Source organism: Ptychodera flava, chromosome 3, assembly GCF_041260155.1.
Source record: "Ptychodera flava strain L36383 chromosome 3, AS_Pfla_20210202, whole genome shotgun sequence".
Lineage (NCBI taxonomy): Eukaryota > Metazoa > Hemichordata > Enteropneusta > Ptychoderidae > Ptychodera > Ptychodera flava.
Window position 1 is genome coordinate 23004115 of NC_091930.1, and position 18365 is coordinate 23022479.

General features: G+C 37.4%; 1 protein-coding gene across 1 annotated transcript; it reads left to right on the forward strand.

Moving 5' to 3' along the window:
* Positions 1 to 12243: 12243 nt before the first annotated feature.
* LOC139128474 (zinc finger protein 383-like) lies at positions 12244 to 15708 on the forward strand. The gene is made up of 3 exons (XM_070694249.1): positions 12244 to 12468; positions 13746 to 13862; positions 14411 to 15708. Exons 1-3 carry the CDS (start codon positions 12357 to 12359, stop codon positions 15706 to 15708), a joined length of 1527 nt encoding a protein of 508 aa, XP_070550350.1. The 5' UTR covers positions 12244 to 12356.
* The last annotated feature ends 2657 nt before the right edge of the window (positions 15709 to 18365 follow it).

The following is an 18365-nucleotide window of genomic DNA, read 5'->3' on the forward strand; positions in this document are numbered from 1 at the left end:
TATCGATAGCACATACACAGTAAGACTGACAGACTTAATCCCTGGGACATTAGCTCCCATGTGCGAACAGAAGAGCCAACAAAGCAGCCATAATGTAAATTTGAAAGCTCTTTATTTCCAGTTTCTTGACTCAAAGATTAGCTATGTGACATATGTTACCAATAAGCATATTGGCGTATGCTACAGATAACAGCCGTGAGTCTTGTCTGTAGATGGTTATATGTGGATGTCCCAGATACGCAACACAGAGGTGGGTAAGTTGTCACAGCTGTACTCGTAAGTCTCTCCAAAGCTTGATAATTTGGTTGATTATTTTATCTCTATTATTACTAAGGCAAATCCAGTATCATTATTTCTGCATTAACCCTTCAGGCCTGAGTCCCTATACATAGGGTAGCTCTGCTACGTTACCAGGAATTCAGGCCTTCCAACCTTAAGTAGACATGCTAGGTAAAATTAAATTGCATTCGATTAGCACTGCCAAATATTTAGTCACGTGATAATCAGACATGGCGTACATGAAGCAATTACAAATTCCTTAGCAACGGCAAGGGACCCTTGAACGCGTAGTCAAAATGCAAATATTCAATGTTTTTTTTTTGAATTCCTGTGTTGCATATTTTGTTAATTTAGACGAACAAAATCATACACTGTCAGGGTAATATGCAAATGATCTTTGATATCTGAATATTTTTGTAGAGATACAAGAGCAATTTGTGCTGTTCTTTCCACGAATGCAAACCAATGTAGGCCATGTTTGTATGAGACAATGTTTGTTTGTATTCATGTAATAATTCACTATAACATGGATGTGCGTACGCCACTTCACTGCTGTAAATCGTACGGATAATGACGTATCTGAATCTTTTTGAAATGTGCAACAGAGCGACAAGCTTGCCGCAGCTGTGCGATCAAATTGTCGTACATATATCGCGGTGGCATGTGTATTGTCTGTCCGTCATGAATTATGTGTCTCGTAAATTCATGTGACGGATTCATATGATTTAATTCTACTGAAAGAAAAAGTACACAAATACCAGTAAAACACACCAGCCTTTATTTGTTGTTGTTTTCATAGTCAGTCAATATATCTTTGTGGGACATGCAAATATCATTCTTTAAATCAAACGATTAAGTCCAAAGGTCGAGCTATCTATCATGTCCATACATTACATCGCCACTCTGTTATCGAATAATTGTAAGTGTATCAAATGTAAAATGTTGTCACTCCAAGGACTTACTTCGCAACGAAAATATATCTTCGTTACAAGGTCACTGTTTGGAACAGTTGATATGCTGAACCCCCACAAACAATTGATTACCTTTAATAATCTATCAAGGAAACGCCATTGTCTCAACTGTTCAATAGCACCGTCTTAATAAATGCCTCCAGCAATCTTACTTGTAGCTCATATAGCAACAAATGATCCCTGATAGGTTTGAGGTGATTATAGCTTGTAAATCGATTCATTGAAAATCGATTCATGAATTGAAGCAGATAAACACTCGAAAATCATATTCCTGGATTTAATCGAAAAACAAAAACCCAAAAAACCAACCACATAAGCGTGGGCGCGATTTTCCACAATGCATAAGGTCACCCTGACAAAATGCTTGAAGACGTGTAGACATTACAAATGTAAGAAGTTCAGCAAGACATTCAAGCCAAAATACCATCTCAATATTCATCAACGAATACATACAAGGAAACGACCATACTCGAACATTCAGTGCAGCATGACTTTAACACAAGCAAGCAATCAAACTACCAATCTCATGACTCATTCAAAAACCCAGCCATATGACTGCAATATCTGCCTTGTCATCAATAGTTCGGTCGGGATCACAAGCCCGAGGGCAGGCCAAAAATCGTGATATGCCCGATCTACGTGTGTCGTTAATTTTATAACATAGAACATTTGAAATCACAACAAAATCAAGTATTTGTACTGTGTGCATTAAACGACAGGTTGAAATTACGCGCAAAGTTTCGAATGACGCATTTTATAAATCTCGTGCAAGAGTTCATGGCGCGGCGCCAGTACATGGCATGTGTGTGCTTCGAACTTTATGTTAGAAATTCTAGCGCTTAGCGGGAATCGAGGGCAAGAGCAAATCGAACCATATTATATCACTATTAGACATATTTGGCCACACGTTTTACGCGAACGTGAACGAGTAGAATCCACGTTGGGGTTGGCCTACACGTTCACGTGAGAAAATCCGTTTGGCTACGCGTTACGTCACGAGTTCATGTGGCACGCGCAAGAAATGATTCGGTTTGACTTGGGTCCCCGAGTTTTGTTTCCGCATCACAGGGATAGCTCAATGGTTATCCGGTATGCCGCGAATCGACGAAGAAATTGCACATACAAATTAACGAAAGTACATGGATATCTTTGCGGCTGTCACTATCATATATGATTCACAGTTTATATCATGGTTTGATACCTAAAGATGAGAATAAATTTACACGTTTACAAATTACGTGACAACAGCTGTCTCCAATTAAATAGACCTTTTCCCGGTTATCCCACAATGCATTGCAGTGACTTTATCATACACCGTATATAAGCTCAAAACAGCGAAAACATGCTGATTTGTTTTGTACAACGGATTGTTATAGAAGATTGATACAAATTTGCAATACCAAATAATGCCCCGTGTATAATCTAACCATCAGCGACGAAAATATAGGTCTGGGTGTAATCTGCCATAGAATTCTATGAGTAACGTACCCTGCATGTACCCTACGGCTAAAAAGTTCTATGCGTAACGTACGCTTTGTATACCCTGGCGCGCAATGCATCATGGAGCCGGTAAAGGAACTATACGCGACGCCGGCTCCGTGTACATACGCACAAGTCGATGACATCATCGCGGAAATTCGTGGCGTTACGCGTTCACGTTCACGTAAAACGTGTAGCCAAACTTGTCTATTTTTTGGAATGTCATGTGGCGGAGTTTAAGCCAATCACGAGATCAGTACTATATGTGAGGTGTAATAAACGGATATGAGACATGCAGCTTAGCCTATAAGCACGGAGGCAACTTGAGATAGATCAATATCTCAACCCACTCAAAGAAACATAACCGTAGTGCAAGGAGGGTATGAACGTAAATCGTCTATGTAAGCGAACTCTAATGATCACCATGCGCCGTATTAATGTTTTTAGAGGACATGAGAATAGTGAAAGGTTTAGAATTCATTTTTAAGCCACACAATGCCAATAACACCTCGAATGATATACGCAAACGACAGACCAAAGATCTGCAAGGTCTAACCCGTTATAGGAATTCGCAATACGGAGGTCATATTTGCTCGGTATGATGATAAAATACTTTACAATGCCAACACACCTAACTTTTGGAAGTATGTCTTATAATAATGATGTAACACCTGTATACACTTATAAACACACATACACACGCGCGCGCACGCACGCACACACACGCACACACACACACACCACCACCTCACACCTGTCATAACCTGACATAAATCAAATGTGTGAACAGGGGAATTAAAACAAAGCCGGCCCAGATTAAAATGGCCGAGCTGTATTGCGTTTGTTCATTCGGCTGTGATAGGTGTAAAACCAATTAGCAAAACAGTATTCTCTTTTGAATAGAATCAGGAGCAATATGGGTCAATAACTAATTTCTTATTTATTATATTTGTCATGAAATATAAGGGTCCTCTTTCAAAGGCAAACCACACTGAAACAGGTACGTTCTCTCTTTATCACGTACGGACACGGCCCTCTATAGTGCCCTATTTTACTACTTCCTTGTTACTAATTATAGGTTTGGAGACTGGTCGTTAAGAAACCACTCGTGCATAAGTACGTCATGACTTTTAACTGAACCTCTCCCACATACGCCTGCGTACAACGACGCCTTGGCCTGGTTGTTAGGATTGTACATAGGCATCGATATCGATCGCGTCATTTGCGTGCACCATATTTTAAATCATTTCATGGTACTGAATCTGTCATATCCACATTTTGCAGATCGCACTGGTATCATACTCCACTGCAGTAAGATAAAAATGGCCGCACAGTCGCCGCCATTGCAACCACATGATGCCTGTGAGTGCGCCATTGAACATCAAGGCCGAACCTTTAATATGTTTTACTTTGATAAAGATTTGCAAGAGATAAAATGTAACATTTACTAGAATAACTTTAAAATTCCAAAACAAAAGGCATCAATATTTTCGTTCAAGATGAAAAAGATAAAACCACTTCCCAGCGGCCGTTATATCTTGTGTCAAGGATCACCGTCCGGGCACTAAGTACGCTGTGTAGCCGAGCTCGGCGGCGACCTGTCATCTATGTAGCCATACAGAACATCAACGCCTGTGAAGGAGAGGAGTATCTCATACACAAAATACGGTACACAAATCCGATAAATCGGGGAAGCGAATCGCCTCTTTAAATCGAAATTACATTCCCAACCTACCCAAGTCAATGGTCTTAGACCTACTGTGAATTTTATTGACATATTTGTAAACCACACTCAAGTGTGTAAAACACACTTGTTAGTCCTGTTAAATAGTCGAATGATTGTCACATTTGAAATGTACAGAAAGAAAATCAATTGACAGGACGCAAGCAAATACCTGTAAAGCAGAGTTGGTTTCGATACGTGCTTTCATTGTTCATCACAGGACTTTTGTTAGCAAAGTAGATAGCTTTCTTGATATCTAACATTGAGGTCTTATGGTCAAAATGGACACTTGGTCACGGAATATGTACATATCTTGTACCACCATTCTTTTGGAAGTCACTAAAGCACTTTTGACTCCGTTATTTATAGAACAATGGGCGAATCAAGCAATACTTGGCTAAAACACCCTAATGTGTCAAACATTTTAAAGCAGCGCCCTCACAAAAAGCCAAGAGTTAGAGTTTTTCTCGTATCATGTTGATAAAAAATGACATCTCAAAAAACTTGCGAAGAATAAATTGAGAGCTTAATAACAAGACCTTTTTGACATCTATGTAGTCTCACTCGACTTCAGGCGAACCGTCCGAAATTTGCGATGATATCACCAAGGCATGTTTAAGACAAGGTTTGAATAAGGTTGAAAGGTGGCCGTCACGTCAAGAAATTGATGTTAAATTAAAAAAAATGCACTAATTTTGTATTTTTTCTGATCATTTTGGTGCAAAACTATCTGAAATGTAATTAAACGTATATTGAAAGGCATATGACACTTCACTGCAGCCAGACATGCGGGAAATGGGATGTCACGGTACCTCTATATCATACAAGAGTAAACACCCACGCGCTGCTGGCCAGAGCGATGTTATCGCGAACTAGAGAGATAAGCAACGAACGAGTCAACCACAGCGCACAATTTTCAGTTTGTGAAGTTATCATTTGCGGCTATGTTTTTGTAACAGAGACGACTTGAATGACGACTACTGATTATTAAAAAGTCGTCAACGTTTGGCCATCGAGGTGAAAATGAACAGAAAGAAGACGGCTGAAAAATTCAAACAAATGTTTGTAAAAGACATAAAGTTTCGGTATTTGATTTCATTGTACATCGACACACCTCTGTAAGCTAAACTAATGGCATTCTTATATCTCTAACAGCTACGAGTACAAAGGTTAGGCATTCCGTGACGAATATAGCGAACCATTATCGCTGAACCGCGATTACGTGAGCAATTTATATCCACTTTTGACATTGTTGCAAATATATTAATGGGCGAAGTAAACAATAATCTACGAGAACACAGGAATGGGAATTAAATATCATGTAGCGTCTGCCTTGAAAATGTGACGGTTGCAGTTTAGACAAACTCAACCGCTAGAGCGGTAATTTTTATAATTTGCAAAGAAAACAAGTTCATGGAGTAAGCTGACTCTGAAATATATCGCAAAAATATATAAATTTCAGTTTTTTATCTTGTGTAGATATGTACGCCTTTGCACATTTCTGTTACTTATCAATGCGGCTCTTGTAATTCCAAAAAAAGCAACGGGAGGGATGCCGTTCACAACCTTCAAGGCGGATTGAAAGGCTCATAACAGAATCATACATTATAAACTCAAACAAAACGCGACAGAGAGTATATGAATCGTTCATTGAACGAGGAAATAGATTGAAAAGGGGAACAGTGTCCCACAGGGACTCAATAAAACTAGTGTTAGGTTGTTGCATACATTCCTGAAACTGGTTTTCCTTTCCAAAACACTGAAAAGAAAACATTGAGAACACTAGCAGAAAAAACAGTGAGGTACCGATCAAGCTGTTAGATAAAGGAAGTGGAACGGCAGTTCTGGACACCAATGGTTACATAATAAGGAAGCGTCAAAATACCTAGTCAACCACAGGCGAATCAGAACAAAAACAATGAAAAATACAACCTTATACCAGAAACAAATGATACGAAACTTGTTCACGAGAACATATATCTATATTACAAACACAATACGAACACTGCCTTGAGCACACTGGAACAAAATTAGACACCCTAGCTTCCTTAGTGAAAGAACAAAGTTCAAGTGGGACGATATAGTAAGACATACGATTTACCAATTATTTCATCCAACTTCCGCTGAAGATGAACTTGAGGCGGCTGATGATGAAGGTATGGCAAACTTTCGAAACATGGCGTTAGAGGATCGTAGTGTATTACAGTCTCTCCACTTTTGAGTACAGACTGCACTGATACGCAGATAACAGCTGTGTATAGCCGTGGCTAAACAGCCAAACGTAACAGAAACTTACAAAATACACGAAATACACTAAACGCAAACAACTAAGATTTGAACGATGTGTTGAGTTGCTTTCCCCTGATTACATAGATCAATATTTAAGGGCTTATTTTTAAATTGCGATCATGATTTAAATTTATTACTGTAAATGGCTGATAACTATTATATTTTTTGGTGTTTTATTTATTACATTTATGGTTACCATTCATTACGCTTATGGTTGATGTTTTATAGTAAATTTATGGTTGATCTCTGTAACATTTATCGGCGATATTACATTTATGGGTGCATTTTTTTACAATCATTGTTGATGTTACATTTATGGAGAATATAACATTTGTGAAGGTTACATGTGTTTGCAATAGAAAACGTGTGTCACTTTTAAGCTGGATATAATGCTCGACCAAGTGTCGAAATGGCATACCCTGTATCTTACAACAGATTAAGCATGAAATTATGATTAACTGTCAAAATGTATGTTTTCATTATGAATAGCATACTGATACAGCAACGGAATATCTGTATGGACATGTATTTCTTACTGCGCATGCCTCACCGGCGATCGTAAATTATAAGTATTTACCAGGGTCACGTTGTACCTCATAATCAAATCGCACAATTCACTGGCGTTTTTATTAGTCTGTAAATTTGAATATCGAAAATCGAAAAATATGCTTCCCTGATAAAGGTTAGAGTATCTGCTTGCTTAAAGGTTGCCAAGCATGGAATGTGTAACAACCACCAATAAAACTATCAATCTATGCTTTGTAGGGGATTATGTAGTCAATAATTGACTTCCATTAATGCAAGAGAAATATTAGGACTCTGTCACGATATATATAGTGACATTTTTTCCAGGGTATGCTCAAGTGAAACAGGTAAGTTTTCAATCCGCCACTTACTACAAATGTACCTTAAATTAAGGCTATTCCTTTTCCAACTTCACATAATTTTGGTTAATCAACACCAGCGAAACGACTTAAGACAGGCGATCCGACATGGCGTACGTTATGTACACTTGTGTAAAGGTGACCGCTGATAGCAGCCTGTATATCTGAATATTAGGCAGTAATAATATACTCAGCCAGCATTAATGGAATGTACATCTAAAAATGTCCCAAGGTTTGCATCAGCAATTCTTGCTCAAGCTTTTCCGAGATAAGGACATTGTTGTAGTCTAAAGCGAACTTGCCAAACTTCGTGATAGCACTACCCTGGATGATAAACCGCTTTAAGGCAAGGTTGGTACAACGTTTAGAACTTGATCGTCAGGTAAAGAAATCAACCTTGAAGCAAAAATGCGGGCGCCCTGTGCTTTTGAAACATTTTTTTTTGCAGTAATTCGAAAATGTAAATAAACCGCGGAGAATATTCATCGTAATGAAGAAGTATGTCACACATATTTGCCACCAACCGTGCGAAAAATGATGTGTAATTTAAACCCCGCCATGATGCACATGAACATCGACACGTTGACCATGACGACGCGTTATGAACCGTCCACGGGTAGTCAGTGATCGGGTCAGTTGCATTGTATATATTTCTTTGTTAATAATCCTGTGTTTATCGTCTTGCTCTACCAATGATATATTGTTAGATTTTTCAAAACATTGATAGCAAACGTCATTGGTTTTCCATCCTGTTATATACATTTGAATATTACATTACCTTGCCCTGTCCGCCACATTTTAATTGATCGAGCAGAGCGTGACTGATCATAAATACACAGTAATGGTCTGTTTACATGCCCTTGAATATGAATAATATTTTAAACATCGTAACTGTTACAGATAAAACGTAGATTTAGACTTGTACAAAGATCATAATCAATCACAAATAAAAATGGACTATTTGTGGGCTAAGTTTAGACACTTTTTTCCAAGAAATCTTCGGGTTTGCAAATTGTTTACATCGCGCGTGACAGTGCGTCGCGATCACTGACAATTTCTTTGGCCCCATGTCTGTCGAGTGGGAAATTTTCGTAAATTCTGACGATTTTCTTTTCTTTGTTGATGATATAACGGAAGTGACAGAATCAGCCCTGACCAGAAGCGTTTATTAATGGGTGCGGGTGAGAGGAAAGCCAAAATTAACGGGCTCGGCAAGCTTCGACCGTTAATTTTTGGCTTTCTTCTCGCCTTTCCCCATAAAAAAACGTTACTGATTGTCAGGGCGTCGCCCATTATTTCTGTTAGATTATGATATGGTTGTAAATGTACACAGCTGGCTACAACTGGCATAAAAATTCAGGTTCCAGTATTATGTTTTATTGTGTACAGAAACACATTTTTAAGACAAGACAATGGCGAGCTAAAATGACGTCCCAAGTTCTGACAAACTGTGACAAATATAGCATAAGTGTATTATCGATCCCTTGTGTATTCCTACTCAAAGCCGCTTTTGACCTAGCTACCTAAGAATGCCATAGTAGAAGCACATCTGCATGATGTGCTCGCCTCGAAAACCTGCGGGTTAAGGTTTCTCTCGGTCTTTGTATAACGCGACTTTTATTGTCCTCATATTACACTGTAAATCATCGAATACCAGGCAAGAAATATGGAATGCTAAACGCGCTAATCGACAAGTTATCGATTGGTCTCTACTTAGAACATTTAAGGTTGGCACTAGTGAAGAAATAAAATATTTGGCCAAGCTACGACAATATTCACGGTATCCTGTCGCTCTAACGAACTTATGGTATGCTAAACACCAACAGACCATGTATTAAACTTGAAAATATATCAAACGCTTAACTGGTCAAGTCATTACAAATGTCATATACCATCTGGATCGGTGTCTGTAGTGACCACAAGGGCAACTTATTTAAAGGTATACTGTCACCTGTTCCAATTTTGCCACATTACCATGGAAAGAGAAAATCCAAGCAATCACAGATTTTAAGCGGGTGGCCGCTTTTTGGAACTCCTTCACATAGGAATTTTGAATACCAAGGAACGCCCCTTTTTACCATATATGGGCATATTTAGATTACAGGTGAATGTATACCTTTAAGTCATATGGATATTGTCGTCCCGTTTCTTAAGGGTTTTCTTAAACCCAATTGGGAACATCTAATTTCTACGAGAAGTATGATCTTTGATTCACCAAAATGTAACTAGAAACTTGTCTTTGTGCTGACCTGGAAAAAGTTTGTTAACGGGTAGCTTTCCAGCGTTCTGAGTCAAAATACAACGTATCAACGATGACTGGAGGGTACCTGCATGTGAATTGACATGCCTGACGGCTGCAAAGAGTGGCTTTTGAAGTACTGGTGTTGGTTCTTAAGTTCTTCAAATATTCCTGATACCTTGCAAGTAAAGTACTTGAACACACTTATGTGTTGACCGCAGCAATGCACTGATGGGAATGATATTGAATCCCCAGGTTTAAACTAGCCATTAAATTTACTACAGCCTAAAACAACCTCAACGTTACCCGTCTTCTCAACCGAAACTTGCGGTCTGACCTTACTGCGTATGCTGGCGTGACCTGAGAATAGCTAACTGTTAACAATAACTGGCCGCATCGAACGATTGTTCTGTATGCTGGAGAGTATTGACTTTTAAATTTCTTTGCCTGAATATCAAATAGCGAAAGCTTAGAAAGCCAAGGAATTCTCTTTGTTGTTGCGCAGATATATGAGGCTGAGTTACCGTAGATACCTCTAATTTGATCCATGATATCTTCAATCAATTATATCAAGTCAATTTTTTCGTCATCGGTTCCCGTATTTGTTGATTCTTGACAGGTGTTGATTCCATAGAAAATTCGCATTCGGATTCTCAGAAAGTATGTTACAATAAGCTGTAGTATCGCAGTTTAGATCTATTGTGACACACCCCCACATATTATTCCTCCGCAATGTTCGTTTCACTTTAGTATTCTCTTCTGATTGGAGTAAATAACAACACGCGTCAATAATTCACCCCTACTTAAGATAACAGCGGAAAGGCTGTCATTTGTCTCAGGTCCGCTACACTGACAACAGGTAAGTTCTCAGTCTTCCGTGAACAATTGTACTCATGGGCTTCTCCATAGCTGTCTACATAATTTTGGTGTAATGGCTTATCTCTATAATGAAGACAGCTTTAGTTTCATTACACTTGTCTCTGGTAAAAAAAAATCAAAATGTGCACATTTGCAACGACGAGTTTCACAGAACTTTGCGATCCGATTGTCCACTGATAAGGCTAAACAATGGCGTTGTTGGCCAGCAAAGGATCCTTCATCTGCAACCGTTTTGTATAATCTCTCCAAAATCTTACCACTTAACTGTATTTTGTGACTAATCTACATAATACCTTTGGAATATAGTAAGAGAACAAGATACACGCTGTTGATCGTATGACATATTTGTATATCACGGACACACAAAAGGAGAAGTCAAAACCTGTAAAATACACCCAATTACAGAATGAACAACACAAAGCGTTAACATACCATTGTTAACCTGTCAGTACGTAGCGTTGCGGGGGCGGGCTATTGTTAAAGAAGAGGTTACCCCAGGGTCACGTTAGTCAGAGGTCCGACTGCTTGCTGTGGAAGTCTGAGGGCAAATTAACACCGCCGGGTCCAATAGGGCGTTGTGATGTCACAAATAACTTGTATTTTGTACTCTTTTGTTGGCGGAGAGCTCGACGTGCTACCGCTGAATACCAAAGTTCTCTCTGAACTGTCCCGCACGGATCATAGCCCTGCATCTCTTTACGGCGACGCATTCATGACCAAAGGTTGTTCGCCGAGCATGTAACATGCCTGTTATCGATGAAAAGCATTGGTAGGTGGTACCAATGAGGGCGTGAATTTGCGTTTCTTATATCGTAAATCAAATAAATGAAGGACCTTTTAACCTTTTTAGGAAATGATGAATGAGCACAATACACCATAGTCTAATGAATATTAAATGACCTACCCCTTTTCAGCGCATCATGTTCAAGTATGAATTTAACTTTACAAACTTTAAATTTCATTTTTCTGAAACTAGATTAAAAATTACGCGGTAGTATATTTAAAGCTACGACATAAATAGTATATTTCAAATAGTATACAATGTGGAAAAGCTGGTATACATGTATGTGCTAAATACCTTCAAATTAAGGATTAATTAGTGGTTTAAAATTATATCAAACACTTACGCAGTCGCCACAAAGGCACGTGAACTGTTTCAATATGTTTCCATTTAGTATGTCATATGTAAAATGCCTATACTGTTATTACACCTTCCCATTTCTGTGACAAGTTGTTAATTAACAATAAATAGGAAAAACACTTAACTTTACGCAACATCTACGTGCCCTGGCATGCAAACTTGATCAATTGCTGAGGACATTCTCTGCTCAGTTGAAAACTGAGGAAGAAAAAAATCAACAGTGATTCGTTTATAATTGACACATTGATTATAATCAGTGACACTTACTGATAAACAGTGAACATTGATTATTCTAGATTGGATGGACTCACAAGCATACGTGTGACTCACGAGATATTCTTTAACTTATCTATCAGGAGTACAGACCCAAATAATAATTTCGACTACTTGTCGAAAGTCGACGTACGACAACGAGAGTCGGATACACATTGACGTGACAACATATCACCTGGAAATTGGGCATGTCATAGAGATGGCCATCGAGTCATTACGAATTGACGGGTGTGACGTTACTCTCGAAGTTCTTGATTCCGGAGACGGCGCTGGAACGAAACCAGTGTTTCTTCCCTGTCAAGGCAGAATAGGTAAGCTAGCTGAACTAAACTCTTCAAAATTTCATACACCAGAGGAGTTAATTAATCGATGTATCAAGGAAAACACTGCTGAGACGTGCGTTATTGTGCTATCCTGTCTATTTTCACCGAGGCTATCACAGGTGTGGTGTTCTGTATAGGTGTGTTTGTTTCCAAATCAAATCATGACAATTAAATTCACAGTTCACATCTGTTCAACGTTCGGTAGCACCACAGGCGGCCCAGACACAATTAATAAGCTTATTATTGAGTTTTTTTCTCAGTTTTCTCTATCAGTTCCTCTCCTTTTCTTCATGCTCTCAGACTTACTGATCGTAGTAAATAAAATAAATGACTATATAGCATAACCTAGCCTGTTGGCTCTTTATTTAGTTTACACCCCATTACAAGGACATTTATCTCCCTTATACAAACATCTTGTAATTAATTAGTCAACACAACTAATTATGCTAATCCATGGACTTATTAGGGATTTTATGGGTTGGTCAACATCGCGAAAGATAGGAAAACTTTTTCATTTACATCTCTATCTTTCCAATGTTGACCAACCCTTGATAAGTCTACGGATTAGCATAATTAGTTGTGTTGACTAATTAATTACAAGATGTGTATATGAGAGACAAACATCCTTGTAATGGGGTGTAAAATGAATAAAGAGTCAAGAGGCTAGGTTAGGTTATATAACCGTTTATTTTATTTACTCCGATCAGTCAGAGCATGAAGACACACTCCCTATATCTATAGAGGGTCTGTGATGAAGAAAAGGAGAGGAACTGATAGAGAAAACAGTGAGAAAAACTCAACAATAAGCTTATTAATAGTGTCTGGGTCGCCTGTGGGGTAGCTCCACTAATATATAATTCTCCATGCAGTCATTATTATAATTTCAGAAGGCATGGATACCTTTGAATATATGAACACTCAGCTTGTTTTATCTCAGTACCATAAATACTGTATTGGTATAAACGCCTTGGTTAGGCGTGTAACCGTTGTACACAGCAATATGAAAACTTGTTTCATGTTAGTGCAGTGTCAGGAACCTTTCAAAGTATACACCTTTCCATTAAAAATTTCCAAAAAGAGGTTAAGCTCACCAAAGATTGAGTTTTGGCTCAAAGGAAACAAGTGTTCCATAATCGGGTACAATTATAGAATAGACATCATCGAAGTTCTTTTGTTGAACGAGTATGTCGCTCATTTTGGTCTGTCAATTCAACACTCGCTTAAATCAGTTCTAACCAAACACTAAATGTACCATGAATTTCCAGAAAATAACAATAACTCACCGACTGAAGGAAAGAGAAGGGAAACTTTTGGATGCGGTTTTGTAAAATCAATCTCACAAATCTACCAAAGATATCAAAAAGGAGACCTTTCAGACAATGGTAAGAATTTTTTTCAGGATACGCATTTAATATTCTTGTGTTAAGTGTAAAACATGCCTCATTAATGTCTCATAGTGCATTGTGATTTGTTTATATAAGGTAATTGATAATTAAAACTCAAATCCCGCGGGTGACGTCTTCAAAATTATAACTAATTAATTTGTATTTGTATGATGTAAAGTGAATAATCACGCGGTCAGTCGCTTCTATTAATTGCATTATCATATAAAATCATTTGTTTGATTAACTAAAAACAAAAGCAAACGTAGTTACAGCTATGCAATCAGATTCATGTGCTAATGCCCCAACAGTCCTTTGGAAAGTTGCTTGGAAGATTGTCTATTCATCTTGTAAGGTATATAATTTATATTATAATAAATGATGATTGAATAATTATCATAACACGCGGCAAATCTGTGCTTGTTATCTGGACTGCTCAAAAGATATCATGCATCTAGTGAAAGCAAAGTAAAAATAGTGATGACTGTGATGAATAGGCCTCTGTGGTTCTTATTCATATCAAAGATACGCTCTCTTCTCTTGTACAGATGTTCAACTAATTATGGACACTTTTGCACATTTCGGTTACATCTCAATGTGGCTCTTGGATTCCCCAGTAAACAGCGAAAATGATAGTGTTCCCAACCAACAAACATCAAACTCCAAACATAATAACAAACCTATGAACTCAAACGAACCGCAACGTCATTCCAGCGAAACGTTTAGTAAACGAGTAAATCGAAAGAGAAAAGAAGTTACCAATCATGGGAACGCTGTGAGAGTATCAACTCGGCTTAAGGCCAGAACTGAAAGCACACTTCGTCAGTCTGAAAGCAAATCGGATACCGGCGAAAAAAGGATGCTGAGAAACCAAAGGTTGCGATCTAAGGAAATCACATGTAAAGAAAAGAACAGCAGCAACTCAAAAAAACAAACTAACAACACAAGCGTTAATTCAACCATTAAGCCGAAAAGAATCACTCATAAACGCATCAAACGTAGTCGGTTTTCTACTCGTAGAAGCATTCTAAGAAAGTATTTGAAGATGGGCAGACCTTTCAAGTGCACGGACTGCGGCAAGAAATTCAAACGAAAGTATCACCTCAAGATTCATCAATTAATACACACACAGAAACGACCACACTCATGCAATCAGTGCGGTAAGTCATTTACTCAATCCAGCAATCTATACACCCATCTCAAGACTCATTCGAAATCACAACCGTACGCATGTGAAATTTGCGATAGACATTTTTCTCGCAAAGGCAACCTACAACGTCATATCCGGATGCACAAAAATGAAAAACCATACAAATGTAAAGATTGTGGTAAACGTTTCTCTGATCCGGGAAACTTGAACAAACATCAAAAAGTCCATTCAAACGAAAGGCCATACCTTTGTGATCAATGTGGTAAAGCCTTCAAGCGTACAAACAACCTAGAGGTCCATCTCCGGATCCACAAGAAAGAATTTATGTACTCTTGTGAGGACTGTGGCAAGAAATTTCATCAGAGTTCGAACCTGAAGCAGCATCAGAAGATCCATGCAAATGAACGACCAAATAAATGTCGAATCAGTGGGAAAACATTCACTCACAGTGGTAATCTTCGCAAACATTTTCAAATCCACTCAAAACAGAAACTTCACTCGTGTTCTTTGAATAGGAAAACATTCAGAGTAAAACACAACTTAAAAACTCATCTGAAGGTTCACACCAAAATTTACGAGACCCGTAGTCTCGCCAATAAGCGCAGAAGCAACTTAAGATCTAGTGTCTACTCGAAAGGAACCAAACCGTTGGACAAGGACGGTAAAGCATTCGACTCCTCAAGTGACCTGAAATAATGAACGCGAGAAGTGTTTAAGTTAAGGCATAACTAGGGTAGTTTATCTTTGGTTTTTCTATCTATACCAAACTTCCATGTATGCAATATAAAAAGCAGAGAGCTGCAATATTATTTCCTTATTTTTTACTTCAGTCCAAATTATGCGCCGCAAGGCTGAACAAAAGAAGGCCAAAACGAACTCAAGTTCATTCTCCTGCCAATCTTTCGCCTACAAAATCAGTGAAACTGTCACTAGCTTGCAAAGTAATTGAATCAGTTACAATCCCAAAAGAAAAAAACTTTTCCACAATAAAAGTGTTTAGCAATAATGTATCAATAGCGATTGTTTCAGTTAGCACAGTATATATATATATATATATATATATATATATATATATATATATATATATATATATAAAGTCGGTTGAGAAATATTTTAATCTTTTACTCAAACATGTTAGCTGATTAGCTGCTACCAGATTTTGTCAAATCCGTGCTGTTAGCTTTTCCTTGAGCGATAGTTGTTGCGGCCAACTTTCTTTGGGAGACAAGACAGCTGGCTGGAGACCATTATATTTGTGGCAGTAAGAGTAACAGATGAGAATAATGTCATGATAATGATTTTTATCCTGCCACATCTCGCAAGACAAAATTTTAAAGACCAACTGAAAACATTTGTGTTGAATAGTTTGAACTCCGAGTAGTCATTGGTTTTACTTAATTTTGGTAGCTCTAGTTCAAAAGTCTTCCAAGTCTCTATTTGCGAGTTGTAAATTATGTTCGGATATAAATATTTGTCATTACTGTAATATGAAATGCACTCACAGTGCTTTTTGAGAAGTTTTTTTTTCTATCTCTTTAGTAACAATGTAAGTATCCTGTATTTCTCTCTCAGAAAGCATCTCATAATGTATTGTTTTGTCTTTATGTCGTCCGTTTACTTCTTAAATGGGATTAAAATCATAATACGTGTGTATATATATATATATATATATATATATATATATATATATATATATATATATATATATATATATATATATAATGTGATTACATGTCTGAAGATACATATCTTTGGGGTTTTTTATGGAATTATTTCGTTTTCTGTAAGCAAGGATTATATCATGCATAATATTGTATCCTATTTCAACTTTAAAATGCAATTTACAGTAATTTAGTGCAGCCGTTTATATTAAATGCCGTTGTAAATTATTTTAAAAATGGTATGAATTACGCAAAAAAAATGTTGCTGTGAAGCGGTTTACCAGTCGCACTGTAAATATATAAAACATGTAAAACATAGCATATCTACGATAATGAAGTGTTGATAAAAAAGTGACACAAAATATTCAAGGTATTCAAAATTGTGATCCATGTGTAGGTTATTTGCCACTTTATCGATTGTTTACTTTGAGACATGTATTTCTTATGTTAGCATTTTTGTTTGTATGTTGTCTTTAATACATCAGAACATACATACATACATACATACATACATACATACATACATACATACATACATACATTACATACATACATACATACATACACGTTTTTCAACATCACTCGTATAAAAAAGCCTTAATATTAGAAAATTTTTCCGGACTACAACGTTGTGTTATTTTCTTTTTAAAAATTGTCCCTGAGCTAATATGTCAAAAGTTATTTCACTATTTGATCGCTGTCTGACGTAACTCTTTTGACACGTAACACACATTTGCAGGAACGTAGCGGCAGTTTTGATGGATAAATATTTTGTGTAGTTTCAACCATAAATACCCACTGTGGTTGCTGCTCAACATAAACATCATTTTAATTTACAGTCTCATTCTGATTGTAGCAGAAGCTTTGGCAAAGACATTTTCAAGCGTCGTACAACTATATGCAAGGTATACAGACAATTTACAGCAAGGTTTGTATGTCATTGAGTTTATGGAGTGGTCGTTAGGTAAAGAAAGTATTTCAGCATTCTAACGCATCTTCCACTTTACTTCCGTCGTACAGTTTCTTTCACTTTAAAATGACAGACATACTAACTACGCACATCATTCGTCATTCAGACAATGGCTATTTCCAGACCACTTCATTGTGTAATGTTCTTTTTTCAAATTCTCCCTGAGCGCTATATCATTGAATATGAAATGTAAGCATCGAAGAGATGTTGCCAGACTTGATTAGCTGTAAATTATTTTTTCTTACTAAGAATCAACTTCTATGCATTTTTCATTTGCTAAATGACGTTGTACATTTATAAATAGCAAAATATTGTAAATAAAGAATGAATATATCGATTCGGCGGTAGACAGTGTTAGTATATTTGCATAGAGTGGCAGACGACAGAAGTTAAACGAATTCCAATAAAAGAACAACAAGTTTCAGTTGTTGGTTTATTACTCGTTTGTCAACATACTTTTGTGAGTCAAGCTGATAACATTTTTTTAATTTTCAACGACGACATGGTAACGACAGTATCTTCCCTCCCCTCTTACATGGCGTACTGCAAGGAATGCTTGAACGCCTGGTTAACCGTAGTATGATGCTGTTAATTCTTCCTCGACTTTTCTTTGAATTTAAATAAACAACGCCTTGGCCATATCGTCAAGATCAAATTGCCTAACTGATGCAACAATTGTCTCCGTTGCACATTCGTCTCTTTATTTTTTATCATATGTTTTA

Bases quoted from the DNA above. Each gene is read 5' to 3' on its own strand.
- LOC139128474 (XM_070694249.1), top strand. From the start codon at position 12,357: ATGGCCATCGAGTCATTACGAATTGACGGGTGTGACGTTACTCTCGAA. The intron at 12,469-13,745 runs GTAAGCTAGCTG...ATGAATTTCCAG, and splicing joins TCCCTGTCAAGGCAGAATAG to AAAATAACAATAACTCACCG. The intron at 13,863-14,410 runs GTAAGAATTTTT...TCTCTTGTACAG, and splicing joins AGGAGACCTTTCAGACAATG to ATGTTCAACTAATTATGGAC.